At 56.3% G+C, this 26,371-nt stretch overlaps 12 protein-coding genes across 12 annotated transcripts; 6 read left to right on the forward strand and 6 right to left on the reverse strand.

Moving 5' to 3' along the window:
• The first annotated feature begins 134 nt into the window (after window positions 1–134).
• Window positions 135–741, forward strand: BCV69DRAFT_284851 (hypothetical protein). Its single transcript, XM_025493191.1, has one exon. The coding sequence runs from the start codon at window positions 199–201 to the stop codon at window positions 589–591; it is 393 nt and encodes a 130-aa protein (XP_025345704.1). The 5' UTR covers window positions 135–198; the 3' UTR covers window positions 592–741.
• Window positions 742–1,083: 342 nt separating this feature from the next.
• BCV69DRAFT_301026 (hypothetical protein) lies at window positions 1,084–2,439 on the forward strand (the record flags this gene model as incomplete). Its single annotated transcript, XM_025494517.1, has 3 exons — window positions 1,084–1,817; window positions 1,903–1,969; window positions 2,053–2,439. 3 exons carry the CDS (start codon window positions 1,084–1,086, stop codon window positions 2,437–2,439), a joined length of 1,188 nt encoding a protein of 395 aa, XP_025345705.1.
• A 165-nt stretch (window positions 2,440–2,604) lies between these two features.
• BCV69DRAFT_288346 (MFS general substrate transporter) lies at window positions 2,605–4,296 on the reverse strand (the record flags this gene model as incomplete). Its single annotated transcript, XM_025493619.1, has 3 exons — window positions 2,605–3,820; window positions 3,897–4,149; window positions 4,227–4,296. The coding sequence occupies 3 exons, from the start codon at window positions 4,294–4,296 to the stop codon at window positions 2,605–2,607; spliced, it is 1,539 nt and encodes a 512-aa protein (XP_025345706.1).
• A 728-nt stretch (window positions 4,297–5,024) lies between these two features.
• On the forward strand, window positions 5,025–5,451 carry BCV69DRAFT_65468 (hypothetical protein). The gene has a single exon (XM_025495430.1). It carries the CDS (start codon window positions 5,081–5,083, stop codon window positions 5,327–5,329), a length of 249 nt encoding a protein of 82 aa, XP_025345707.1. The 5' UTR covers window positions 5,025–5,080; the 3' UTR covers window positions 5,330–5,451.
• Window positions 5,390–7,013, reverse strand: BCV69DRAFT_65459 (hypothetical protein). The gene has a single exon (XM_025495429.1). It carries the CDS (start codon window positions 6,773–6,775, stop codon window positions 5,573–5,575), a length of 1,203 nt encoding a protein of 400 aa, XP_025345708.1. The 5' UTR covers window positions 6,776–7,013; the 3' UTR covers window positions 5,390–5,572.
• An 896-nt stretch (window positions 7,014–7,909) lies between these two features.
• BCV69DRAFT_284855 (DUF699-domain-containing protein) lies at window positions 7,910–11,603 on the reverse strand. The gene has a single exon (XM_025493192.1). The coding sequence runs from the start codon at window positions 11,439–11,441 to the stop codon at window positions 7,956–7,958; it is 3,486 nt and encodes a 1,161-aa protein (XP_025345709.1). The 5' UTR covers window positions 11,442–11,603; the 3' UTR covers window positions 7,910–7,955.
• A 248-nt stretch (window positions 11,604–11,851) lies between these two features.
• BCV69DRAFT_252592 (NPD-domain-containing protein) lies at window positions 11,852–13,237 on the reverse strand (the record flags this gene model as incomplete). The annotated part of the gene is made up of 4 exons (XM_025490476.1): window positions 11,852–12,569; window positions 12,653–12,714; window positions 12,791–12,947; window positions 13,083–13,237. 4 exons carry the CDS (start codon window positions 13,235–13,237, stop codon window positions 11,852–11,854), a joined length of 1,092 nt encoding a protein of 363 aa, XP_025345710.1.
• A 552-nt stretch (window positions 13,238–13,789) lies between these two features.
• BCV69DRAFT_284857 (aldolase) lies at window positions 13,790–14,673 on the forward strand. The gene has a single exon (XM_025493193.1). It carries the CDS (start codon window positions 13,799–13,801, stop codon window positions 14,315–14,317), a length of 519 nt encoding a protein of 172 aa, XP_025345711.1. The 5' UTR covers window positions 13,790–13,798; the 3' UTR covers window positions 14,318–14,673.
• Window positions 14,674–15,992: 1,319 nt separating this feature from the next.
• BCV69DRAFT_65607 (hypothetical protein) lies at window positions 15,993–18,746 on the reverse strand. Its single transcript, XM_025495431.1, has 3 exons — window positions 18,667–18,746; window positions 17,282–18,587; window positions 15,993–17,208 (listed from the first exon to the last, which is right to left on the reverse strand). Exons 2-3 carry the CDS (start codon window positions 18,566–18,568, stop codon window positions 16,069–16,071), a joined length of 2,427 nt encoding a protein of 808 aa, XP_025345712.1. The 5' UTR covers window positions 18,569–18,587; window positions 18,667–18,746; the 3' UTR covers window positions 15,993–16,068.
• Window positions 18,747–19,178: 432 nt separating this feature from the next.
• On the forward strand, window positions 19,179–19,851 carry BCV69DRAFT_273442 (hypothetical protein; the record flags this gene model as incomplete). Its single annotated transcript, XM_025491007.1, has 4 exons — window positions 19,179–19,398; window positions 19,476–19,622; window positions 19,659–19,717; window positions 19,798–19,851. 4 exons carry the CDS (start codon window positions 19,179–19,181, stop codon window positions 19,849–19,851), a joined length of 480 nt encoding a protein of 159 aa, XP_025345713.1.
• Window positions 19,852–19,885: 34 nt separating this feature from the next.
• BCV69DRAFT_273445 (hypothetical protein) lies at window positions 19,886–22,886 on the reverse strand. The gene is made up of 3 exons (XM_025491008.1): window positions 22,081–22,886; window positions 21,652–22,004; window positions 19,886–21,571 (listed from the first exon to the last, which is right to left on the reverse strand). Exons 1-3 carry the CDS (start codon window positions 22,819–22,821, stop codon window positions 19,981–19,983), a joined length of 2,685 nt encoding a protein of 894 aa, XP_025345714.1. The 5' UTR covers window positions 22,822–22,886; the 3' UTR covers window positions 19,886–19,980.
• A 163-nt stretch (window positions 22,887–23,049) lies between these two features.
• BCV69DRAFT_284859 (hypothetical protein) lies at window positions 23,050–26,284 on the forward strand. The gene has a single exon (XM_025493194.1). It carries the CDS (start codon window positions 23,140–23,142, stop codon window positions 25,939–25,941), a length of 2,802 nt encoding a protein of 933 aa, XP_025345715.1. The 5' UTR covers window positions 23,050–23,139; the 3' UTR covers window positions 25,942–26,284.
• The last annotated feature ends 87 nt before the right edge of the window (window positions 26,285–26,371 follow it).

A 26,371-nucleotide genomic window follows, 5' to 3' on the forward strand; every position in this document is an offset into this window, starting at 1 on the left:
TGTGCGTTCATGTCATCGCTCTCAATCCGATAGCGGTAGCACAAGGACGTGCGTGTTAGCACACAGATGGTGAAGCATGTTGCGGTGGAGAGAGCCATCGCCGAGGTCTGGGAATAGCAGGCAGCGTCGACCTGTGCAGCTTCTATGCTATTTGTGATACTGTCCCCTTTGGCGCACTTATCACTGGGTCAGAGAACAATGCTTTCCACAGGCGACGTGGTCAGCTTCCTACTGCTCTTTCTAGCCTTCACACGGACGGCAGAGTATCGATCGTGCAAGCAGCCTGGAGGCTTGACACACATGTCTCTTGTCACAGACATCGCACCTTGCTTGCCTGTTGTTGTCTGTCTGCGCATCCAATGGGATGTAATGACCCTCTCGCCTGTGATGCAGGTGCACCTCCTGCCCAACTTTTTTGTACCGGTTCTCATGCTGTGCAAAGTCAGCGACTTTGTGTTCGAAGAAGCATTCAATCAGCGAGCGTCGCCGAGGCGCCTGAACATGATGTTCAGCCGATCTTTCTCCGAACGCGACGGTACTGCTTTCCCAAGGAGAGTGTCTCCCGCCACCGGCCCCCCTGAGCCGTCATGACTCTCACCCACGTTCGATTTCCCAAGATACCACCCTCACTTTAGTAGAAGGGCGACTCGAAACTTCCTCGCTGTCGAGCTTCTCGCAAGTCCTTCAGAGCGCGTTCGTCGACAGCTTCTCGCAAGTCGTTCAGAGCGCGTTCGCATTTTGGTTTGCTGGGTGCGGCGAAGGCCTGCTCCCGCCGGCACCCGGCGTCGCCGGTGATTGTGCTGAGCCAGTAGTGGGGGAAACGGCCCGGCGTGGCGGTTCGCATGCGCGTGTGCGTGAAATTGTTCAAGCGACGTATCGGTGTCAAGGTCCGTGCAGCAGGAAACGTCCAGCTATGTTGCCCACTCATCTCGCTCGTCTATCTCGCTCATAGGCAGGCAGATGAAAGATCATGGTACACAGACGGGCCAGCAATGGCCGTCGCAGAATGTTGGGCGGGCGAATTCTTTCCTTCCTGTCCATCCTTCATCGCACCTCCGCATCCACTGAGAGTGAAGCATCAGCATGACGGCCGCCACTGGTACAGCTATCGTATCGCCAACCATTGAGTCTACTACCATTCGAGGGAAGCCCCAGTCGCGGATGGCTTCGACCTGGCACCTTCGACCCCGCTCAGAATGGAACTTCTTCCAGCGCACGTTGGTGGACATGCATGCGCAAGCCTTAAGCAACACCGCTGATGAGAGTACGACTAAAGGCGATGGAGCAAGTGCCTTAAGTACGGGAAGCTCAGGAGATGGGCCGACCGCATTAGCAGGAGAGGCACCTGGTGCGAAGGCTGAGTTTCCACCAGTATTCGAGCACTCAGACCCTGTGCCAGTCTACTCAGTTCTGTCGCAGCATCGGTGGGTCTTTCCCCGAGCGATCGCACCTCTGCTGGCCAATTGGCTCTTCAGCAGGGGCACGGGTAAATGCCTGCCCAACTGGCTTGCCGGCGGAATGTACCTTATCTACTTCCTTTGGTACGGCTCGGATCTATTTGGACATCTGCAACGCATGACGCATGCCTACGGCTTCTTTGACGGGCACAAGCCTCGCGATGGCATCCCTGACATTGAAGTGGCCCACGTCACGCTCAGCCTTCTAGCAGTCATCGCTCTGCGAGTGACGTTTGCTTTCTCTATGCTCTACGGGCAGACGGCGGAACAGCAGGCCACGATGCTCAACTGGAAGTGGGCGGCGATGTTGCCCTTGAATGCCTTCGTGTACGCGTGCGCGATCGACTTCTGGTTCTACTGGTGAGTGGCGGAGGTGCTAGTGTATCACACATTCTCCCATGACGAGCAAGGCACTAATGAAGTTCGAGACGCATTTCGAGCCTAGGTATCACCGTCTCATGCACGAGGTACCTTTTCTATGGCAATTTCACCGCAAGCACCATACCACAAAGGTGAGAGAGGCCAAATCATCAAGGTCCGTATACCTGTGGCTGATCTTCTTGCCAAACCTACCCACTACCTTCACTCATTGAAGCATCCTATAGCCGCCTTAGGCTCTTTCGCCGACATCGAGCAAGAGCTCTTTGATATGCTCTTGATCCCTCTGGCTGCGTATCTCGTGTGGCCAATCGATTTCCCGACATGGTGGGTGTCGACCACCTATACGCTGTACATCGAGGCGGCAGGTCATTCGGGATTGCGAGCTCACTTCTCGAACCCAGTCACGTCACCCTATCTTGGTTGGATCGGCTGCGCCCTCGTCATCGAGGACCATGACCTTCACCACCGCAAAGGGTGGAAGCGTGCCACCAACTATGGAAAACAGACCCTTCTATGGGATACACTGTTTGGGTCAAAGGGCGAGAGGATCGAGGGAGTAGAGGGGAACGTAGATTGGAATCAGAGGCTCAAGCTCTTGTGAAGCAGTGCGTACAGTCGTCGGATGGTGACATCGTGGGGAAAATATATCATGCTAGAGACGGAACAGAATGATCGCGTAGAGTTCAGCCGATCGTCGTTCTAGCCGATCTGGCCATGGAGATGTGATAGCAATCAGCATCAGCTGTGTTCCAGTTCGATAGATCATCTAAGCCTGGTAGGAGTAAACAATGTAGAGCACGTAGGCAGTCGAAATGAGCGCGCAGCCGATGGTCATACCCGCGATGGTCCAAGACTTCTTCGCGGCGAGGAGCCCTTGCTTCTCATGGCCTTCCCCTTGCTGCCTCTCTTGCTCAATCCTCTTTCGTTCCGAGAGGAAGAGGACAGACGACAGGTAGCGACGGTCGATGTAGTGGTAAAAGCATCCGAAGAGGATATCTACCGCCTTGAGTGCGATGAGGAAAGCGAAAACTCGCGAGTAGCCTCCATCGGGGGTTCCATCCTGAATGGCACCGACGCTGATGTCGACAATGGTGGATCCCGCGCTGTTGAACGCCTTCCAAATTCCAAAAGCCGTTCCAATTGATGCTTGATTTGGAACCAGAAGGGGTATGGCGGCAATGAAAGGAATTGCGTTGGCAGATAGAGCGAAAGAACCTAGTAGGACAGGTACCAGAGGATGCACCGACGAGTAAGCCAGAAGCGCAAAGACGACAACCCAGAGAGCAGCGATGGCCGCGACGACGTGCATTCTTCTTCCAAAGCGGTCGAAGCCTAGTCCGACGAGAGGTGTCAATACAATAGGCATGATCTGGCTAAGGCTCGAAGTATAGCCCGCAGTCAGACGTGTGGTATGTCGAGTCTTCTCAATCGCGTCCGCCGAATTGGAAGTGTAGCCGAGGATGGCACCGGCTTGCAATAGCTGAGAAAGAGCCACGAGCCAGAAGCCAGCAGGAATGGTCCAGAAGCTCTGAGAGAGGTAGACGAGGCGAGTGCGGACGAAGGAGACTACGCCAGCGTCACTCTTACCAGAGGTACTCCTTTCTGAGCCATCGCGGTTGAGGCCTCGAGCTTCACGGGCACGGGCAACCTGTCTGCCGGTAGGAACCTGAGCTGTGGCTGGCATAGCCTTCTCAATGCAAACGTAGAGAATGTTGATGACCAGCGTAATGGCAGTCATGATCGCTCCGAGCCAGAACGAGAAGTACCAGCGGCCAGTGTTTTCGCCAATAGGGACCGCAGTCTGTCCTCCCATGAGATTGAACACTCGACCCATGGCGATGTCCAGACCAAAGACAAAGCCCATGAGGGCCATAGACGCGTTGCCATCCTTGGTGCCTCGGAACCAGTGAGTGTAGAGCTTGGATTGTGCAGTCTCGATGGAGGTAGATCCGAAGCCCATGATGATCTCGCCTGCGAGCAGACTGCGTGAAGTGGGCCCGACAGCAGAAGTCAGCCGGACAGCTCGTACGGAATGATGTTTATAGCCTCTTCACTCACATGCCGAAAGAGGCCTTCTGCCCACCCACGCCCACGACAATAGACCCGAGGAGGATGAAGATGGAGCAAATGACGGAAGCATAGGTAGGTCCGTAGTAGTCGATGATGATGCCAGAAAGGATTGGCAGCACCGCATTGATGAGACTGGCCGATGACGAGATAGCCCCGTACCTAGCGTTCGTCACACCTGGCACTTCAGCCCTGATGGTTGATTTCAAAGGGGCTAAGGAGGCGCCGCAGAAGTTCGATCCCACTGACAAGCGCAAAGGCATGTTACGCTGTTCAGTAAAGGATCGTGTACGGGAAGTAGTGCGTTCCAGGGCTACTCACTGGATAGGAAGATAACGCAGAGCAAGGCGGCCAATTTCCACTTCCAAGAGACAGCGGCCAAACCGTTCATGGGAGCATCGTCCTCGTGCACAATGGACCCTCCCTTGTCCTCTTTGCCAGTATCAGCGGCGACCAATACGGCCGGATCCAGATTCTTCTCCTCGGAGGAGCCTTTCTCTTGGTCATCTTTGCTGGTGTTAGAGGATTGAAGGGACGCCGGACGTCCTTCGGCTGGCAGGATGTGGACAGAAGCGGACATGTCGCTTAGAAGGAGGAGGAGGAGGAGGAAGAGGATAGGGAGTGAGATCGAGGAGGAGGAGGTCTGGCTTTCTGAGAGGGAGGCCGATCATGTTGCTTTCCCTCTTCATATACCCTGCTTCTGACTCTGCCAAAGGTCGCCTCTCAGTTCGTTTGAAGCCGACATGGTGCTCTCCCTTGCCCGGGTACCCCACGCGTGGCCGATCGAAAATTTGTGCCATCGCTTGCGCTACCTGCCGAAGGGTCTCGAGGAGGTAAGAGAAGGTGCGGTACGGGCCCCTGCCGGATTTTCCGTGTCCCTGAGGTCCCCTTGCAATGCATCTTGACAGGTGCCAGAGCGAGCTGTCTTGTCCCTGCAGACGCTCTGGTGCTTGGCACCGTGGTCGTTGGCGATGAGTAGAAGAGGCTGCTGTGGTGAGGAGCGAGGATGCACCATCCGGGCCATTAGCAACCACCATGCAGCGCGTCTCGCCCGAGAGGCCGCACACGCGCAGCGAGAACCGTTCGGATTGCCTGCCAAGGAAAGAGGATATTTTTGAAGGGCCACGTGGTGAGACTGTTATCTGATTGGGCTGTGAAAACCCTCCGCGGGATCGATGCCGCTCTCCGCCGACGCTGCTCTATCGAGGTCCTGTAAAGCAAGCAGAGCCCAAGAAAGCCAGGACTTTACCCAGCGAGCAAGTTCTGACTTTCGGCGATCCGAAAAGATTAGCCGCAAGAAAATACTGCGAAGGTGCTCAACCCTATTGTCTCACATAGGTCGCTGTTGTCACGCTCACGCAGGTACACGAGCCGGAAGTTTGCAGAACGTCTCAGTGAGTGATATTATTTTCATCGTACTTTGATGTAGTACTACAGATGTACTGGCATGCTCGAGAACTTAAGTCCCGTTCCCCCAGCCTCGATGTATGAGAGGGCGTTGCATATATCAACGGAATAACGTCCGCGGTGTGAAAGAGGACTTGGCTCCTTATCAGTACCTCAGTATGAGTATCCTCCATCTGGAGGTCCGCTACTCCTTCTACCTCTCTCTTTTGAGGCTGTACCTGCGAGACCGGGTGATCTGCCCTTCGTACCCAATAGACCTGTTAACCCGGCAGTAGATAATTATGTGCGAAGGACGCTGGCAACGCGAGCCCCGATCGGCAATACTGGACGACCTCCTCTCTTTCTTCTTCGTCCAGAGCGGCAAACTCCATCAGAGCAGTGGCTTGAACCAACGACTCTGTTCGGCGGCTCAACGTTGCTGCTAAGGAGGCTGGACGATGCGTCTTTAGCCAGCAGTTGCCGAACCAAGATTCGACGGACACGTTCCATCGACCGTAGTCGAACTGCCGAAGAGAGGTGGGCCATTGTACGGAGAAGCCATGACTGATGGGCAAATCATGGACAAGATGGGCGACTTTTGTGACTCGAAGCGGATCTCGGCTTGTACAAGTTGCCGCGGCCCATCGAAGCGGAAGTCCAGTCACCCGACATCTGTCCAACTGACCCAGAAAAGCGAGCCGGACCCAAGCAAGGTACAACGTACCTGCGCTGCGTGCATGCCTGGCGGCATCGTTCAAGAAGCCTGGTGGTGGGGCGCACGAATGAGGATCTTGCGGGGGCGGTCGAGGTGCTTGCTTCAGTGCATCGCACAGGTCACTCAGGTCATTTGCCTGACGTGCGTCCCGGGGCGTCGTTTGGTCACTCCAGTCGGGAGGGACGAACGGCAAGCGCGTAAGTACACAGCCGTCCCGCAGTGGCAGAGGTGCCACGCCCAATTCTTGAGCGATTTCCGCCGCGATGCTGGCAAGATTGCGGACTGTCACTTCCCAGTCCGGTGCGATCAGCGCCCGATCGTGGGGCAGCGGGGCGTCTGCAACCTCATCAGGCCTTTCGTCCACTTCTTGCTGGCCGTCGTCGTGCTCATGAATCTCCTCTGCGGCTCGGCCATCGGGCTCCGGCGCTTGTGCCCGCTCAAGATCGACAGCAGCCAGAATGGCGCCTGCAGGGGTCTCTTCCGCTCCTTCCCGGCGAAAGTCTGCGAGTAGCCGGCGGCATTCGGCGGAGATCTTTTCCTGGAGATTGGTCCGACTGGTCGTCGGGAAGTGGGCATCAAGTTCTCCTTGCTGTCTCCAGGCCTCGCGAATAGCTTCTTGACGAGCGACCGCGATGTCGTACTTGTTCCCGGCGCCACTGTAGGCACCCGGGTCTTCGACCGCCACTGCGAGGGCTGCCTGTACTTCAGCCAAGAGCGCATCAGCCAGGGCGTCGCCCAAGGCTGGACGAAACGCGAGGTTGACAATCATAGCATACTCGAGACAGTCTGCTTGGCGTGCCGAGAACGCGTTGAAGCGTGTCAGATTCCGCGCCAAGTCCGTCACGCGCACGTTGGTGACGATGTGGGCGGCGATCTGTCTGGCATCATTGACCTCGTAAGTGAGGATCACTGTAAGCGTTCAAGACTTGATGTTTCGCTTCCGGCCGTGCCAGCAGAAAGTGTCCGTGAAGATACTATGTAACAGGCGCCATGAAATGCATCGACCTTACAGGTGTCATGGTGAATGTCGGCTGGCGCGCTAGGGACATAGCACTGAGCCATTGATGTGTTGTTGCTCGAGGGAGATAAGTACTCGAGCTCCTGAGATAGTGCTGGTTCCGAGAGGGGATCGGCGTGGCAGCGTGATCTGGGCGACGAGTGGCTTGAGATCCTGCACCGGCAGCTGCAACTGGCGAGGTGTGAGTGCTGTCGAAAGGCGGAGCGCCATAGACAAGTTCCCACGCCTCATATCCCGAGCAAGTTGACTGACTGCCTACGGTGAAGATGAAAGTACAAGATGCAACGTGTCAGAGACCTTCTCTCCATCGTCATTGCACCACTCTGACTAATCTCACCTTGCACATTGCATGACGCATGGAGAAGCTTCTTCCCACTGGGGCGGGTATCAAAGGGAGAAGATAGTGGTCGATGCTGAGTAGAGGAATGTGGATCAGTAGCAAGGTGAGGCCTTGAAAGGGCTGCTTATCTCGTCTCGTTGTAGCTGACTCCTGGGTGGCCTTTTGTACCTGAGGCGTCAGCACCGCCTTTGTGCTTGTGGCCATCGACTTTGCTCTGGTCCCTATTGCTCTGGTCCCTATTGCTCTGGTCCCTATTGCTCTGGTCCCTATTGCTCTAGTCCCTATGGCTCTGGTTCCTGTTGCGCCGGAATTTTATTCCTTCGGCGCTTAATGCTCTGGTGCCTGTGACTCGGTGATCTTTGCATCAACGCTTGCCATTGCTCTATTCTCGATCGTCACACCCACTCTTGCGGCTAAGACGAGCTCAGCCGTAGGAAGTGGTCTTGACGATGAAGATCTCGCCGCCTACACCGAGGCCGTATTTCCGCATCGGAGCGGTCTTCCGAACGGTAATTTGCTCGAGCTCATCGACCTACATTCACACTGACAGAGCAAAACTTTGGTCTTCGATAGCTAGAACAGTACAACTGGCTACTTGCGGCCCTTCTTAGATCGACCGTCACCTCCCCCTCGAGCGTCCTTTCGTTTCTTCCCAGCGCCATTCGCCCCACTGCCAGTCCGCTCCCGGTGACCCCCACTCTCTTCACCTGCTTTCCTCACACTCACGACCGTACTGAGCCTCTTGATTTCTTCCTCGCTCCGACCTTCTTCACGGGCGCGCTGGAGTGCTCTGACTCGGGCTTCGGCTTCCTCCCACCCTCCAGCAGGGAGAGAAGAGACGTCAAATGCCGATAGATCGGACGCGTCTAGCCCTGCTGCTGCTGGCGGGGCCGAAGCAGGAAGCAGGGATGCCGAAGCAGCCGTGAGGTCCATGTCTTCGTCTTCCTCGTCGTCCTCGTCCTCTGCCTCTATCGCGGTGAGAGGTCGAGCTTGCTGCTCGGCAGCTTTCCTCCTGATACTCTCTTGTCTGCCAGCCTCTTCCAGCTCCTCCTCAATACTCATACCGATCTTCCTGCCAAGCTTGTTTGATGCAGGCGCAGCGCGTCTTGCCGCTTCTTGCTCCAGTATAACGCCCTGACCTACTTCTCTCCTCTCAACCCTGCGCAGGCAGAGGAGAATGCGACGCACCCCCTTGGCTAGCAGTGCTACTCCTTGCTGTACGGGCAGGCCAAATTCGGCACCAGCTACGTCCGATGGATCCTTACGCTGCAGACCAATGGAAAGGAGCAACGCCGCCTGCAGTGCTGAGAGCTTGAGGATAGGCAGCTCTGCTTCTGGCTGCGATGGCACGCCTGCTGCACCAGAAGCATCTCCATCCTCATCGCTGGAGCGGATCCTGCCTGCAAAATAGAGGGATGCAAGAGGTGGGAAGAGATCCAATACGACCGAGTAGTCCAGCATGTTGTTCCCGAATGCCTCGAGCCGCTTGAGGTCAAACGGAGTGAGCAAGTGGTGGATTTCTTGAGCGGTCAGAATGTCATTCTCGTCCGCCTCTGCGGTGGCCGTGGCACGAACACCAGAAGTGGCGGCTTCGAGGATACTTAACGCTGAGCTAGCAGCAAAGTCCCTGAATCTGAAGCTGAGAAGGCTATTGAAACGTCTGCGGAAGTCCTTTGCGAATTCGCCAAGCCAGGCAAGGTCACCTGAGCCTGATGCAGAAGGGGTGAGACCACGCAACATGACCGTAGTGTACTCTCCCGTCAGGTCATTCGCGGTCTGACGAATGTAGAGGGGTGTATAGCCATTCTTCTTCCAGAATCTGAACAGCGGCGGCGTGAGGCCAAATGAGACACCCAGCCAGTCGATCTGCTCCGGCCTGCGGTCTGAGAGGCGCTGTAGCAGAGCAGGCATACGGGCGGCATCGCGGAGAGCAATGGTCTCGGACTGTAGGCTGTCCCCACCAGCAGTCTTCGAAGACCTAGCAGCGATGGCAGAGAAGCTTTCTTCGCCACTTGAAAGCGCCTTCGCTTCCCGCTCGGCGATGGCGTCTTCGTCTGCCAGTTCACCAGCAAAGTAGCTCCTCAGACACTCGATCGCTCTGCTGCCGTATCCGCTTTGAGCATATTGTGGATTGACTGCCAGGCGTACCACGCGTACTCCGTTGAGAGACGCAAAGTCAAAGTCTTGGAACTGCTGCGACAGCGTCCATGGGATGAGGTCGCCGGACGAGCGCTCTCCTCGAGACAGAGAGGAGAGGACAGACTGCCGAGCAATGTTACCCTCTAGGGAAACCTGCAAGACCGCAAGAGGTTCGGGAAGTCCACCTCCTTCAGAAGGAGGACCCAAGAGGACAAAGAGCCTATGCGAAGGAGCATCTGACATCAACTGCAGATCATTCGGAGAGTTCTTGTAGTGGCTCGAGACATAGAGCGCCATCATCTTCTGCAGGAAGAGCTCCGAGGCTGGGTGGTAGGAGAAGAGGGCATCGCGGTTGACCAAGAAGAGATCGCATTTGGAAGGATGTGGAGAGGTAGGCGGTCTTTTGGACGATGTACTTGCCAGCGAAGCATCAAGGCAGAGCAGCTGATTAAGCCACGATTCAATGTTGTCCCCCCGGGAGTACCTGATGGGCTCGTTCAAGGTGATCTCCTTGAGCGTACGCAGTGTAGTCGCACTGTTTGAAGGGGGCGCAGAAGAGTCAAGGCCCTTCTTACTCGTACTTGCGACAGTCAGTGCCTCCTCGTCATCCTGTCCAGCCTTGATGGCTTGGCCTTTGCTTGCGCTCTCTCTGAGCTGCTGAATGAGCTTGAGGGAAAGGCTCCTACCTGTTCCTTCGTACCCATTGATCGTACTGCTGAGGAAGACAAGGTAAGGTCCGATCAATTTCCTCACCAATGGCAGGGGGATGGCAGCAGCTTCATCGATCACGACGAGCTCAGCTTGCCCGAGGACGTGCGAATCCGCAGGGTCGATGTATTGGATGGTCTGTCTCGAATTGCGGAACACATTGACCCTCACGACAACGTCCTTCCATTCTCCTGTGCCTCGCTGTAGAGACCAGTCAGAAACTTCCTCGTACCCAAGAACATCGAGACCTTTGAACAAGAACTCGAAGAGGGTCTTGAGGTTCTCTGGAGAGGGAGAAGTAACGAAGATGTTCGAGTAGCCGTGAGCAATCGAAGCCGCCATGGCTAGGCCGAGCAAAGCTGATTTTCCCCTGCCGCGAGCAGCAGTGAGGGAGACGGTAGATGACAAAGAAGATGACGATAGGATATCAAGGATCGTCAAGAGCGATTTGGCCTGGTCGAGCGTCTTGCAAGACTTGACGAGCTCAGTGACGCCAACGCCTTCCTCTCCGACTTCCTCCTTCAGCTTCGTCAACGCAACAGTGTCTGGGTTGGAGGTCGAAGGCAGATCCTCGCCTGCTTTGATGTCCTTGCCTCGGCTGAGAGGAAGCACGTTGAGCTCGTCATCGAGGAAGAGAGTATCCGGATTTGCGCCTAGAGAGAGCAGGAAGCGCTCATTGAAGCGTGCCACTGGCTCTGATGGGTCCATTGTCGAGCGATACTTGGAGTGGACATCCATACCAACAGAGTATAGCTGACGCAGACTGCTCATCGTTCTTAGCATCAATACGACAATTCCACCACCTTCTACAGTCTCGATTGTCCTGGCGAGCATGTTGGGCGTCATGGCCTCAAAGTCTTGCAGGATGAGCATGCCGAACGTCCTTCCTAGAATCTTGGGGGTGTCCTTGTAGTAGCAATACCTGATGTCGGTAGTCCCCACAAAGAGCTCAAAGGGATCTTGACTGTCACCCTTTTCCCTGATGCCCCTCTTGATATCCCTCTTGATCTTGGCTTCGCGCTTCTTCCTGTGAGTGGTGAAACCTAGGTCCTTCTTGTAACACCACAGCACATTCGGACGAGCAGTATGACGAGCTTGTGAGAGGAGGAGATGCAAGTTGATGACCTGGTCGCGAGCTCGATCACCGACCAAGACGAAGAAGGAGCGATGGTGCGTGGCCACATTGGTGCGGATCAGCGTCTGGATCCGCGGATCCAGCTGCTTCCTCATGGCGGCGGCTCTAGGACGAGGAGAGCGTGGAAGCAGAAGGTTGCGCGAGCACAGAGGCTAATGGCCGTACGAGCTCGACCTTGCGGGAATGTCAGAAGTGATGAGGAATAGGGAGCAGGCAAGCAGAAGGGAGGAGTGGCAGGTGTGAATGCTACCTAGAAGCGCAAGTAGGACGTCGGCGTCAGGAAGAACGGAAAGCGGGCCTCGTCAAAATTTTGGCACCGCGATGGCCAGGCAGAAGCCCAGAGGCGCGACGCCCCACGCCTGAATGCACCGTACGCACTGAGCGCATCCTTCTCACTGCCTTGATCAGAGACTATGGAGGAAATCTTTACATTTCCCAGGCTATGTAAAATCACAAAAGTACTAAATGCTACCCCTTCCGTAGCATACATCTCTGACGAGTCTTTTCACAACTTGGAGCCCAGAGTCTGCGCACCGGCTTGAAGAGCAGCCACGGCCTCGCTGACCATGTTGTCCACGATGGTCTTTGCCGGCAGCACATCCTCGATGACGGCCGCACACTTGCCCAGCAGGTACCTCTCGCGGGCACCCTGCTCCGCCGTGCCGTTCTCGTCATCATGCTCAAGATCGTGGTAGACGGGGACGATACCCTGGCTGGTGAGCTTCTTGATCTCGTCAGGCTTTGACTCCCACTTCTGCACATAGGGGGTCATCTTCACTCGAAGGGGTCGTCCGGTGAAAATGATGGTGCGGACGTCGGTCTCGTGAGTCGAGGTCAAGACGGCCTCCTTGTGCTTCCTGGGAGCGCCAGACTCCTCCGAGGCGACGAAGCGAGTGCCCACCCAGACACCGTCCGAGCCATACATGAGAGCGGCAGCGAGACCTCGGCCGTTCCAGATACCTCCAGCGGCAAGAGTGAGGACCTGCTTGCCAGTCAAGGGGCTCTTGTGGCCTCGGCAGATGTCCACCACTCGGGGTCCAAGTACACTGAGAGGTACGTCTCCGGTGTGGCCACCACCCTCACCACCTTGGTAGATGATGACGTCGCAACCTGCCTCCAAAGCCTTGGGGGCGTGCTTGGGGTGGCCAATGATGTTTGCCACTGGGATCTTGGCATCGTGGAACTTCTTGACAACCTCGGGAGGTGGGACACCAACGGCACAGCTACAAAGATGGGAAAGGCACCCGTCAGCATCGCCACCGAAAAGTCAGACATCCCTGCCCTTCCTCATAGTCTTGCCACTCACATGAACAGAGCTGCCTTCTCCTGGATAATGATGTCAACGAGCTCCATCAACTTGCCACCGGTCTGCGTTGAACACGAGAGAGAGGAAAACGTGAGTGGGGAGCATGGGATGTCTGGCTTCTGCTCGTTGAGAACTTACGTAGTCAGTGTTGGTCTTTCTAGCATTACCTCCAACTTTAGGCAGGAGGAGATCAACACCGAAAGGCGCGTTCTTGTCCTTGAGGTCAGCCTTGAGTTCCTCGATATTTTTCTTGAGCATCTTGGGAGTGTACCCGACTCCTCCAATGACTCCCAGACTGTCGAGATTCAAGAGTGCGTAAAGAGGGAAGGTAGGTGAGCAGACCGTATGCGAACATTTCACCCACGCGAGCAGCTGCTTTGGGTCGTCTCGCCACATATTCGGCAGTCTGCCTTCTTCACTCGACACTCACCCTCCAGCATTGGTGACGGCGGCGGCCAGAGCAGGTCCAGCAGCGACATTCATTCCGGCAAGGGAAATGGGGTGCTTGAGTCCAAAGAGCTCTGTGAAGGCCGTTTTGATCTTCTGCTCACCACCAGCTCCTGCGCCTGGAGCAGGTCCCTTCATCTCAGTGTCGTGGAGTGGCTCACTCATGCTGTATGTGAAAGTATTGAGACTTTGGAGGGATTATGTGTCGTGTCGCAAAGATGGGCAAGGAGGCGAAGAGCGCTTGATGGGTGAGGAAGGACAGATGGATTTACGCCGCTTCGGTAAGAGGTTGCTTAAGGCAGCCAGTCAATTGCCGAAGTGGATTGCGGGGTAGCCGGACCGGGGCGGGGTCCGGATATCTAGGCCACATGGTCGGCTGCCGGAAGCACGCACACAGCTGCCACTGCCCCAGTCTTAGAGTCGTGTGGCCAGACGGGGCCGACAGATCCGAGAGGCTGATGAGCCCCACGACGAAGCATTGAACGCAGTACTTCTCGTCTCGGTAGATGCATTCGACTGACCACTGACGAGAAGTGCTGGACCGGCGTGGGTGCATATCAATGTTGGAAGTTACCTTGGTTGTGATCCTGTGGTTCCTGCTTCCGTCCCCGGGCTTGACGCCAAGCTAGACCTTGACTCTTCTGCCTACACATCCTACAGCTTTGTCTTCCGTTCGCCTCCAAAACATTTGTGGTGACCATGGCTGGCCAGTCGCCTCCTGCAGATCTTGCCTTGCAAGTACAGCATCTCCTCGCCTCACTGCCGGGTACTCTCCCCTCGCTGTCGGAGCGCAGCTTCCCATCGGACATCGCTGGGCAGGTGGACCACACCCTTCTCGCTCCTTCTGCCACCTCCCGAGAGATCATTGCCGCTACACTCGAAGCTGTTGAGCTAGGCGCAAAGACAGTATGCGCTCCCTCTGGCTACGTACGCCTCGCCCATGAGACATTAGCTGGCGTACCTGCTGAGCGGCAGCAGGCAGGGGCCACAAAAGCACGACCTTTACCCATCTGTACGGTTGGTTTCCCCCACGGCAACGCATCCAGCTATGCCAAAGCGCAGGAGACCAAGAGAGCTGTAGAGGATGGAGCTGCCGAGATAGACATGGTTCAGAATGTTGGACTGGTGAAGGAAGGCAGGTGGGCGGACCTCTGGTCTGACATCAAGGCTGTAGTTGATGCTGCAAAGGGCAGTGACAGAAAGGTTGCCTTGAAGTGAGTGGTAGAGCGTAGTGTTCAGAGGGTTTCTCATCGAATTCGAATGACTAATGGCACAAGTCCGTCTACAGAGTCATCCTAGAGTCTGCTTCGCTCACACGCGAAGAGATTGCGGCTAGCTCCCTTGTAGCGTGTTTGGCTGGTACTGACTTCGTCAAGACGTCGACTGGTGAGTGTTGCTAATGCTCACTGGTCTCTTTCCATTAGCAGAGCTAGACATCTAAAGCCTTCCAACCCAAACTCTCCTTCCAGGCTTCTCTGCATCGGGTGGAGCTACGGCAGAAGCGGTGCGACTGATGTATCACGTAGCATCTCCTTACAATGTCTTAGTCAAGGCCTCGGGGGGAGTGCGTACATGGCCAGACCTGGTGAGGATGTGGTCCAACGGGGCAGAGCGCTTTGGATTGAGCGGGACAAGGGCAGTACTGGAAGGCAAGAAGAGGAGCGAAGAGGCCGGCGTGGTGGCAGAAGCAGGGGATGCTGCGTCCGGGGAAGCAGGCGGAGGATATTGAGTTCGAGGTGCGAGCCGTGATCTTTCTACTGGCGAGAGCTACTGCAATTATATGCACCCTCTCATCCTCGACTTCTGCTGGCTTGCAAAGACTCTAGATACATCTCTGAGAGCGTCACAAGCCTTGATGGGGTGACTTGTTCTACGTGTAGCGAAGGGGGGCACGACTCACTCCAGGGTCCATCGCAGCAACAATCACGCGTTGACATACTTCTTTCTACGCCTGATCGGTACATCGCACGCAATGACAAGGTCAAGACAGAAAAGACAAGCAAAGGATGAAAGGACGAGACAACATATCATTGCGAGAAAGAGTAGTCGAAGACAAGATGCCAGACAACATTCCACTCCCAACAGCGCCATGCCATCCCATCCTCCCTGTAATACCGGAAGCACATGATCTACCTCATGGCGTAAAGTGATGAAAAAGTTGCCCAAATCCCACCTCCCGAAGGAGGCCGGAGGGCAGGCTAAAGATTCTCTGACCGAGGCCGACAGAGCCGACTTCGCCTCTCCCCCTTCACCCGTCGTGCAATGGGGAAGGACTCGCAGAAGACCTCGAAAGGTTTCCGAGCCGCGGGGGGAAGGGCCCCTCCATGTTAGTGGAAAGAGAGGGGATCAAAAGGTCTGTGGATGGTGGAGTGTATCAAGGAGAGGACGAGGTGTCAGTGAAAGTGTTCTACTATTGGCTGCTTGCTTACACCCCCGTTGTGAGATACTGACAAGTATGAAGAAGCAAGAAAGAGGGGTTCGGGGCTCAGCGCTGCAATATATACTCGACGCCGGGGCGAAGGAGACCGCGCGCACTCAGGCACGCCCAGCCATTTCTCTCCGCTGCATGCTGGTCCGCGCTGCGCTCAACGACCTTCGAGGATACACGGATCGGCACGGCACAGTGGCCCATGCACGGCCTTCGATCAGTAGAGGAACGTCGATGATGTCTCCCCCAAGCGAACGAATAGGTGGCATGGCTAGAGCACGCCCCAATGGCTTGAGTCGGATCTCTCAGGAGGGAATTGATATGATTCATTCGCTGCGCAGTCAGAATACAATGCAGCTAGGGGTTCCCGCTAATGCTCTTTCCTACTGATAGCGGTCTCACGCGAGGATCGATCTGATTGACACTCCAAGATGTACTCGGCGGCAGATGGTATGCAAATGGCATTCTCTCGCAAGACCAGACCGAAAGGAGTCACTAAGTACATCGTACAGCTCCGGGCTACTGGCTGCTATCGTCCAGTCTACCTGCCAGGCCCAGGCCCACTGCCAGTCGAAGCGTTTGCTGCTCGCCCTTCCCACAGTCGGATACGATCCCGAGCCGTTCCGACCCCAACAGGTGCTGCTACTCTTGTCCTTGCGACCTCTTCTCCAGCATGATGTGAACCTCCCATCGAGCGCGCAGGGCCCCCGAATTGATTTGCTGCGCTGCTTGGGGGTGCAGGCATGGCTTTGTGTGCTGGAGGCACAGTGACATGAACCGCTGCTTCTTGCAGCTTCTCTCGAGGTGCTTCATTCCAATCAAAGGCCCGCTCTGCTCTGCCGTCCGCCTTGACAGGGCTCTCCGGCAACGGCACTCCGCACGCAACTGCATCTTCCTCCGTCGGCCAGGCTTCATTGAAGAAGCTCTCGCTCGAGATGCTACTAGCTACCAGGAGTGCAGTAGCATTTTGACCCAGCCAGTGGCCGCTCAGGCTGTCCTGCCCGTACGAGTTACGAGAAGGGGAGACGGGTGGATGGATGGTGCTTGCTGCTGGTCTGGCAGGGGAAGGTATTGTGATTGAGGGCTTTGCTGGGCTTCTTGAGGGCGCTGAGCCGGTCTTCGGCTGAACCTGATCATTCGGTAGACGGTTTGACAGCTTCGGTGGTGATGATGGCAAGTACGCAGAGGCAGCGGAAGAGCAAGGCGGGCTTGACAGAGCAGCTCGCGCCTTCGTCGGCGAAGCCGGCCTTGATGCCGCGTCTTGGCGATGCTTCGCAGGCAGTGTCGGCTTATCGGACAAACGTAACGATGCTTTTACCGGCGAGGCAGGTCGTGAGCCTCTGTTCTCCTCCCGCTTCTGAGACTCCATGCTCCTGAAGTCTAGACCCAAGCGCCCATCATCGGTCTCAACAGCGTTTCGCAGCTGCAATCTCTTCTCACACCAGCTCTGCACATCACCGCTAAGTCTGTAGCCTGATTGCGTGGCCAGATGAATGTAGTGGGCCAGGGCCAGATGCATCGGGCCATAGTACTGCTGCGATGCTCTCCGTAGTGTGAGCAGCAGACGCTCCATTCCTGAGTCGAAGAGGGCGACGTGAAACAGGAGAGGTGTCCTTGAGTCCTTCGATGACGAGACTGACAAGGAATTTCCTATGCAGTTGATGAGCTTCAGGTGCGTCGTCTGTGACCGCAGAGCAGCGCGAGAAGGGTCAGCACTCCATGCGCACTAGCTGCTGGATGTAAGCTACACTCACAATGTAGCCAATTGCCTCAAATTCGACTCCACCCGTCATCCCACCAGGAACGCTTGGTCCATCAACTTTCCTTCTCCCATCCTCTCCCATCGCTCGCCAATCGAAAAATCGATTTTGTCCATGGCAGAAGATCCAGAAGTAGTCTCGCACTACGCATGCAATTTCCAAAAGATAGGTCTTGAAGGGCCGTGGGTGGTGTGATTTGGAGATGAAGGGCAGCAGGGACAGCGAGCGGGGAGAGATGGGGTTGTGCAAGAGTAGCAGTAACAGCTGTAGAGGCGAAACGGTGTCATGCTCCTCCGAGTAGACTTGATAACATGCCGATACCTCTCGATCTGCCTTCAGCCCATCGAAGACATCTCGGTTCAGGCCAGAGGGAAGACCCAGAGATAGGATCATCCGCAGAAGCTCTATAATCAATTTGCGGGTATTGAGGTCTCCCGGCTTGCGTTCAGAGAGGAGCAGGGCGGTGAGAGGTCCGAAAGGAGGGTGACGCTCCCATCCGACTGGCAGTTCTGGAGGGTTTACCTCCTTCGCCGGAGCGCCAACCAAGGTAGTGGAGGGTAGGTGGGCGCTACGAGCTGGCTGAGAAGCCAATTGAGGATGGTACGGCCGAAAGATGGCAGAGGTCAGGGCTAGTCGGCCTCGATCTGTTGCTCCTAGAGCCACCAATCCTCTCAACAGCTCGTGAAGAGCCTTGTCGTCATGGATCTCGTCTCTCCACTCCATCTCGATGAGCTCTCCAATCCTTCTCATCAAGCCCTCGTAGCCTCGCTCAGTGAATAGAAAGTCTGCGAGCCATGAAGGCGACTCAGTGCTGAGGAGAACACGCAAACGGCGGAGCTTCTCAACGTCTAGCTTTTGTGAGGATGTCTCGAGCAGCATGCGTGCATAATATATGGGCGGAGAGATCGAAGAGGAAGAGCTTGATGTAGGACGACTCGGTGAGGGGTTGCGAGGCGCGGCAAGTGACTTGGATGGGGAGACGCTCCTGCCTCTAGTCCTGCTACCCTCTTCTTTACCACCGAAGACCTCGTCTGCTGGTCTCCTCGGACCACCTCTCGAGGGATATGCTTGTGGACCTCTATGGTCATGAGACGAAGTTCGAGGTAGCTCGTCTCTATTTGATGTCCCATTCGTTCTACTCGTCTTGCCAGGTGAGCCTGCTTGAGGGTAATGTCTGCTGGTATCTCCAAGTGCACCTAATGAGGCAAGGCTGACGGATGCTTGGTTGCGTATCAGGGATTCTTTCACTGCCGGCTTGAGACTCGAAAGACTGGCTCTCATATCGGCGGGTATATCGCGACTGGCCTGACCGTGACAGGAGTGAGTAGGCGGGTAAGTCTGAATGAGCTCTTCACAGTTCTGCCTTCTTGCGCACTCACCAGCATCTTGTCAAATCTCCGTTGTAGATCGTCCAACGCAGTACTATCTTCCAAGCTCATCAGTCTCGGCCTATCCTGCTCTACAGAGCCACTACCCTGACCATTTGCAGCCTCATCGCGCTTCCCCTCCCTTTGTTTCTTGAAAGGTGAGAGCGACCTGCCTCGCGCCTTCTTTGCAGATGAGGAGGACTGGCCTGCACTGTGGGCCTCGTTTTGCGCCCGCGATGAGCTCAGCACCGAGCCACTCGAGGTGGATGGTGGTGAGGAAGAGTAGGAGTAGGACATCATGCAGTCTGCGTCGTCCCGACAGTGGAGTAGTGGTGGTGGTATCAACGAGGGCAGACCGTACAGGAAGCAACACTTTGCCTCTCGCGAGAACAACACACTCCACGCGTCGGAGTTGCAAGACGAGGTCGACTCGAGGAATCCGGGTGGCCGGTGCCATCTTCCCTTCTCTTCGCCTCGCTCATACCGTACATCTCCCCTCTACCTCCCTTGGGTTGTCCGTCGCCATGTCCTTCAAACCACCATATCGGTATATGACTGCCTCTTCTCTCTCTTCCATACTCAAAGCATCGCCTGCCACTTCCAATGTGCCGCGCAAGAACATAGCAATTGTGGACGTACGGGACGATGACTTTGAAGGCGGGAACATCGTGGGGTGCATCAATGTGCCCTCGACACAGATGAGCGACGAGAGGGTCAAGGAACTAGTCAAGGACCTTAGAGATGGTGAGCGTATTATCATTCCAGCCCTCAACCTCCGATTCACTGACACCTCTGATCATTCCCGGTGACCCTCGGTGCAGTCCCAACCGTCGTTTTCCACTGCTCCCTCTCGCAGCAACGTGGCCCAAAAGCCGCACGCATCTACTCCGAAGCCCGTCAAGCAGCACTCGCATCGAGCCAAGTTTCTCCTATGACCAGTAAGCAGAGCACTGCTGGCGATGAGCAGAGTGAAGAGGTAGGCGCGGGCGCGGGCGGTGAACAAGGTGGACAGGAGATCTACGTTCTGCGGGATGGGTTTGCCAATTTTGGGCAGGTGTACAAGGTCAGTAGCAATGTACACGACGAATCTATCTGATCAGAAACTCATATGGACGCATCCCATCTCACCCTTGTAATCTACAGGGCGATGCCACATTAGTGGAGAAGTATGATGAGGAGGCATGGGCTTGGCGGTGAAAGAGACGCAGTCTATATCTGATGGCCGGGCTTTAGCGGTCTAATATTGGATTGTAATCTACCACGTTCACATCGGTGCAGCAAGGTCACTCTAATCAGTCTGATCTACAGCTAGGCTCGACGCGAACCTCAGGCCCCGCCCGCCCTTTTCCACATCGATCCTCCCTCCAGCCATTCTCCCAACTCTTCATTCGACAGCCCAATGAAGCGCTGCCTCAATCCACCACTAGCAGCAGTCACATCGCCCGTCTCCCCATCTCGTCCCATCATGCCCTTTCCGAGCGCCGTCTCGGGAGCAAGCAGCACAGAGACGCCAGCTCCACCAACCGTGGTAGGGTAGCACTGCATGCCCAGCTTCGTCAGCGTCTTGACCGCTTCTTCCTGCACCGCCGCTGCGTTGGATGAAGATGGGAGGAGTGTGACTGCGCATCCTCCTCCTCCTGCGCCAGTGAGCTTTGTGTCCAGGGCATACTGGGTCGAGTCGACAACGAGTGGTGAGAGGGTGGTCCTGATCGTCTCCAGGCTCGGGTGGGAGACACCGAGCTGGACTAGGAGCTCGTGGTTGCGGCTGATGAGCTTGCCCAGCGTCTTCTCGTCGCCTCCACTGGAGAGGAGCTTGGTAGCCTCATCAACGATCGCTTGAATCTCATCCAGGATGCCACCCACCCTCTCAGGCTCAAGCTCGAGCTGCTTGCCTACACTGGCAACGAGGGACTTGGTATCCCTGCCTACACCCGTGTCCGTCAGCAATAACCGCTTCTCGCCAAGTCCGTTGCCCAGCAGCTTCAGTTCGTTGGCTTTGAGAGCGTTGCGAGGCGCCTTGGGGCGCGTGAAGGCCAGACAGCCCCCAAAGACCGAGACGGAGTTGTCCACCCCAGAAGGGTTGCCATGGATGACCTTCTCGGAGAGGAAGGCATACCGATTGATGATCTGTGCAGTTGCTGCCGAGATCGCTTCAGAGTCTTCTGACAGCGAGATCTTCTGCTGGCTATGCAAGAGCGCAGCAGCGAGGGATGAGCTGTACGCTGCTGAAGAGCCCAGACCAGCGCCAATGGGGAGTAGCGAGCGCAATGTGAAGCTCTGTCCTCCGGCTTTCTGCGGAACGCCGCCTACAACGATCATGTACAAGTAGAGGAATGCAATGCATGATGCATGGCTTCGATCGCTCTCTGTCAGTCCTCCTTGAGTTGCTTCGACGGCGTGGACAATACGTCTGAGGAGCTTAGCGTCTAGATCGATGGGCGCATCCCCTGCCTGCACGCTAGCTGGCAAGGCGTCCCATGGTAGCTCGTCTAGGGCCCACGAATGCTCGATGTTGAGGTCCGGCAGAGCCAGCGACAAGCGACCGTCGTAGCGAGGCTCGAGAAGACAGTAGCATCGCAATGAGACGGATGCTGCGAGAGCGGTCACGCCATGCACCACCGCGTGCTCTCCAAAGAGAATGACTTTGCCCGGCGAAGACACGATGAGCGAAGGTGTACTTGAAGAAGAGGGAGGCGCAGCAGTCACTGCATTCGAGGTTTCTGACACACTACCATTAGTGGCGGTCGCCACTCGGACGAGGCTCCCGTCGCTCTGCCTTTGAACTGCCCCAGCTGCGAGCAGAGCATCGTTGAGATCGGCAATGAGGTCCTCGACGTCTTCAATACCGACGCATAGACGGATGAGATCCTCAGGCAGACGGCGAGCTGCTCGCACTTTAGGGTCGATGGAGGCGTGCCTGGGGAGGGGAACGCAACGGGAAGAATGAGGCGTGAGTTTCTGGCGCTGTCTTCCTGCTGGGCTGCTGCAAATACTCACGACATCAAGCATGGCATGCTGATCAAGCTATTAACACAGCCAAAGCTGACACTGACTCCCCACAACCTAGTCCCTCCCACTATCCGCTGGCTGAGTGCAGCGTCTCCAGTCTCGAAGCTGATGACAGCTCCTGCCCCCTTAGCCTGACTGAAGTGGGCGTCTCGGCCAGGATGCGACGGGAGGCCTGGGTAATTTGTAGCGAACCCAAGTGAGTGTAGGTGGGTTGCAATTACTTGGGAAGAACTCTGCTGAGCAGCGAGACGGATGGCAAGGGTCTTGAGGCCTCGCAGTAGTAGGAAGGACTCGAAGGGAGCGAGAGCATTGCCAACTGAGTTGATCACAAATGCGTAGGACTAGAGGTGTGTAGGGGAGATCCGACTCGTAAGTACAAGCGGATTCCAGTAGCGAGTGAGTGTCTAGTCTACTTACTTTTGCTAGTTGCTCGTCATTTGTAGCTACAACACCGGCCATTAGGTCATGATGGCCACTAAGGAACTTGGTAGCAGAGTCGTACACCACATCTACGCCTAGCTCGAGCGGCCGCATGAGCGCAGGACTCATCATGGTATTGTCCATGACAATGACGGTATCCCTGACCGAGGCGACGTGCTTCCTGACCGCTGCTGTACACGCCTTGATGTCTACCACCTTCAAGAGGGGATTAGTGGGCGTCTCGAGGAGGACCATTGCTAACCTGGGTCCCTTGCCCTCTGCATGGTCCTTGACAGTCTGGCGTACGGTCTCCTCCAGTATGCTGGCATCAGTGGTGTCAATGTGTTTTGTGTTGATGCCGCCGTTGCTGGCGAGCAGTCCCAGTAGCCGATTCGTCCCGCCGTAGATGTCATCTCCGGCAATGATGCACTCTCCTGGCTTGACGCTGCGTGTGATCACGTCCAGGCAGGCCATGCCCGTAGCCACAGCCATGGAGTACTTGCAGCCTTGAATCTTGCTCAGATGCTGCTGCAAGACGGTACGAGTAGGGTTGCCAGATCGCGAGTAGTCGAATTCTTCGGAAGCCTTGTTTGCCGAGCCGGGCAGCCCCTTGAAAGTGGTGGACTGGTAGATGGGCACGGAAGAGGAGCCATACTGGTCCGGGTGGTCTGGGTCAGAGACTGTGGCGCAGAGTGTGGAGAAGGACCAAGTAGCCTGCGAGGATGAAGGAGGAGCCATGGCGGATGGTGGTGAGACAGCAGGAGGGAAGATGAAGGGTGACTATATGCTCTTGGTGATGCTACCAGTCTGCATCTTGCCCTTCCCGCTCTGTGCTTCCGAGTCAAGTGAGAAGAAGTGTGTGGTGTGGCGCCGCGCGGTGCAGCAGTCCCGATCAGAATCTCCCGCTTTGGCCAAGCGATTTTGATCAACGGTTGATTTCAATTCAGACGGCGGAGACGGCGAATGGCTCAAGCGATACCAGTCCAGATAGATTATCACCGAAGTCCACCCTTCCTTATCAACCACGCATCGTCGCCCTCACTCGACATCGCCGCAATGTCGGCAGCATCATCCTCCTCTTCTCCACCGCCCTCGTCCCTCATCCTCGCACATAGACCCCAGTCGCGCTCCCTACTCATCCTCGGGTCCTCCAAGCTCGCCGCTTCTCGAGCTCGCACAGCCCTCGAGTCTGGCGCAATACCCATCGTAGTCGGCGGCCTCTCAGCTATTCCACCTTGCGACGAAGTGAAACGCCTCATCGCAGAGCGAAAAGTGAGATGGCAAGACATTAGCAGCCATGACGACGTAGACATCCTCCGAGGCCATGCGGGATCCAGGTCAGACATAGAGGCCAGGTGGGGCGCACTCATCGATGACCTCGATGGTAGTGACAGGAGCATCTTCGCAGCTTGCGTCACAGACACCCTTCACGATGGTGACGATGACGCAGAGCATGCTCATCATCAAGGCGGCTCAGCAGACACTTCTTCCTCGGTGGATCGAGCAGCCCTGCTTGCCCACGTATGCCGAAGGCGGAGGATCCCCATCAATGTCACAGACAAGCCACTGCTATGCGACTTCAGCTTCCCTGCCACTCACAGATTTCCAGCATCTTCCTCACCTCTACTCCCTCACGCCGACGGATCAAAAGCACCGTCTTCGATGTCTTCGCTGCAGATAGCAGTCACCACCAATGGCAGAGGATGCCGCCTAGCCGGAAGAATTAGGAGAGAGATCGTCAGTGCCCTTCCTCGCAACGTCGGCGATGCAGTGGAGAGAGTGGGCGAGATGAGAGACTTGGCCAAAGGCGGAGAGGGAGCTTCACAAGGAGAGGGAATGGCTCAGACTACTGGCTTCTTCGAGGAAGCGGCGAAGCTGGCTGCTGCAAAATCATTGGCACAAACACCCGATTCTGCTCCTCACAAGACTAGCGTCAACAGCAGCGCTCAGTCTTCGCGGAGAGGTAGTACAAAAGGCACAGCAGAGTTGCAAGAGGACGATCTCAACTTTGATACCACGCCACTCAATTCTCCTGTGCCTCAATTGAGTACGCCTGCTTCGCGAAGTGGTCTCCCCACACACTCAAGACAACACAGTCACACCAACCTCACCTCCGCGCTTAGGACCACGCAGATGAAGACTGCTGCTGTGGACATTGAAGCTGCGATCAGAGCGGACAAAGAGGAGGCTGCAGAGAAGACGAAGCGAAGGATGAGGTGGGTCGCTCAGATCAGTGAATACTGGCCAATGGAATATCTGGGCGGCATGGGACCAGAGCAAATGCGAGAAGCCCTCAGATCTTTCGGTGAAGAAGAGGAGGCGGCTGGTCTCTCAAAGTCATCTTCGAAGCTGGCAACAGCGGGCGAGGTAGCTGTCTCGCCGACGTCACCAGAGGCAGCACCTACGAACGGTGCAACATCTAGCAGCGCACGGCATGATGAAGAGACCTCGTCGCGAGGCCGTTCTCGGGCTGCCCCCTTCGCTACCTCGAATGAAGATGACTCAGGCCCCCTCACGTCGACTCGCCCTCGAGCTCGCTCACAACATTCCCTCGCCATCGTTCCTCCGCCTCCGCCTCGCTCGGTTGCCCAAGGTCACATCTATCTCGTTGGCTCGGGTCCTGGTCATCCCGGCTTGTTGACACTCCTCGGCCACCGACTGCTCACCTCACCGTCAACTCACCTCGTCCTCTCCGACAAATTGGTCCCTGCGCCCATCCTTCGTCTCATCCCTGCGACCACGCCGCTGATCATCGCCAAGAAGTTCCCTGGCAATGCAGAAGGCGCGCAGTCCGAGCTCATCTCTTTGGCTCTCAAAGCTGCTCTCGAGGAGGGCAAGAATGTGGTCCGACTCAAACAAGGTGATCCCTTCGTCTATGGTCGTGGAGGAGAAGAAGTGCTGGCCTTCAGAGAAAAGGGTGTGGAGTGCACCGTCGTACCTGGCATCTCTTCGGCGATCGCAGCGCCCCTCATGGTTGGCTTGCCGGTGACACAACGGGGCAGTGCAGATTCGCTCGTGCTATGCACCGGCGTCGGACGAGGCGGCAAGAAGGTAAAGCTGCCGGGGTACGACAGAGGCAGAAGTCTCATTGTCCTCATGGGCGTCGCTCGTCTAGGTGCTGTCGTTGACATCCTCACAAAGGGCTACGGGCTCCCTGCTGGCGAACAACCTCAGTCAAAGGAGGAGGATCAGGACCGTACCGGCCCTCCCTTCCCACCTCACACACCCATCGCCATCATCGAGCGGGCGTCTTCGTCAGATCAGCGACTGCTGGCCTCTACGCTTTCTGGCATCCTCTCCGCCCTCGAGTCCTCTGGTGAGCAGCGCCCACCAGGCATGATCCTCATCGGCTGGGCTGTGCTCGCTCTTGAAGGCAAGGGCAACGTGGATGTCCTCGACGACGAACACGAGTGTCTCACAGAGATCGGCGGGGAAGAAGGTCAGAAAGAGCTGAAGAGGAGAGATGAAGAGAGGGTCAAGAGGTGGCTGAATGGAAGGGAGTACGTCGTCAGGGAGGGCCTCGACGCGGTCTATGCCAAGGCGCTGGCGGATCTTGCAGGAAACGTCGGCGAGGATGACAAGAATGGTGACGCCGGGGCAGGGCAGGCGCTACCGCCGACTGGCAATGGGGAGAGGACAGCGGAGCCCACCAATGGCAGCGCTACGGACGCCGCAGCTGGACCGCTTCGAGCTGTAGATGGTCATGCGACTGCTGCTGCCGTCGAGGTGGACCATTCGCTCTCCTCTCGATCGTCGACTGGCTGGGCGCAGGGTCGCTACACTGGCACTGGCAAGCCGGAAGGCGGCTGGAGCCAAGGTGAGAAGCGTTTCATCGAGACCGACGGCGGGGTCAGATAGCCGATGCCGATTGTCTGCGGGGCTCCGGGAGTGCCGGTCGTGGTGTGAACTTTAGCCACTCATCCTGAGAAATGCCATGTCGCCGTACTGACCCAGGCTACCTAATTAGGCTAAGCGATACAAGCTGAGCAAAGAGGTGATTCCGCTGAGCTGACCAAGCAAGGCAGGGGTTAGCGCTTATCATCAGTCTCGGCATGCCTGATTGGGTAGTATAGATTATGATCTACTCCCTGCGGAGCGCAAAGGGAAAGCGGAAAGGAGCATGCTCTACGCTGTTGCATAGTACCTATCTCAGCATTTAAAGTAATTTCTTGGCCTCGACGTGTTCGGCACGAGGCACCGGCGTACGAAAGAGTGGGTGTGGGTAAGGCCAGGCGGGGGCGAGTGCGGGAGTAGAGGCTAGGCGAGGCTGATGGGTGCGTCTGTAGCT

The sequence above is a fragment of the Pseudomicrostroma glucosiphilum genome (genome assembly GCF_003144135.1).
Source record: "Pseudomicrostroma glucosiphilum strain MCA 4718 unplaced genomic scaffold BCV69scaffold_15, whole genome shotgun sequence".
Lineage (NCBI taxonomy): Eukaryota > Fungi > Basidiomycota > Exobasidiomycetes > Microstromatales > Microstromataceae > Microstroma > Microstroma glucosiphilum.

Coding starts and splice junctions, on each gene's coding strand:
- BCV69DRAFT_65607 (XM_025495431.1), bottom strand. CDS start 18,568: ATGAGAGCCAGTCTTTCGAGTCTCAAGCCGGCAGTGAAAGAATCCCTG. Junction 17,209..17,281: donor TTGAGGCAATTGGCTACATT/GTGAGTGTAGCT, acceptor CTGCGGTCACAG/ACGACGCACCTGAAGCTCAT.
- BCV69DRAFT_284855 (XM_025493192.1), bottom strand. CDS start 11,441: ATGAGGAAGCAGCTGGATCCGCGGATCCAGACGCTGATCCGCACCAAT.
- BCV69DRAFT_284857 (XM_025493193.1), top strand. CDS start 13,799: ATGGCTGGCCAGTCGCCTCCTGCAGATCTTGCCTTGCAAGTACAGCAT.
- BCV69DRAFT_284859 (XM_025493194.1), top strand. CDS start 23,140: ATGTCGGCAGCATCATCCTCCTCTTCTCCACCGCCCTCGTCCCTCATC.
- BCV69DRAFT_65459 (XM_025495429.1), bottom strand. CDS start 6,775: ATGATTGTCAACCTCGCGTTTCGTCCAGCCTTGGGCGACGCCCTGGCT.
- BCV69DRAFT_273445 (XM_025491008.1), bottom strand. CDS start 22,821: ATGGCTCCTCCTTCATCCTCGCAGGCTACTTGGTCCTTCTCCACACTC. Junction 22,005..22,080: donor ATGACGAGCAACTAGCAAAA/GTAAGTAGACTA, acceptor ACACACCTCTAG/TCCTACGCATTTGTGATCAA. Junction 21,572..21,651: donor AGCATGCCATGCTTGATGTC/GTGAGTATTTGC, acceptor TCCCCTCCCCAG/GCACGCCTCCATCGACCCTA.
- BCV69DRAFT_284851 (XM_025493191.1), top strand. CDS start 199: ATGCTTTCCACAGGCGACGTGGTCAGCTTCCTACTGCTCTTTCTAGCC.
- BCV69DRAFT_65468 (XM_025495430.1), top strand. CDS start 5,081: ATGCCGCTCTCCGCCGACGCTGCTCTATCGAGGTCCTGTAAAGCAAGC.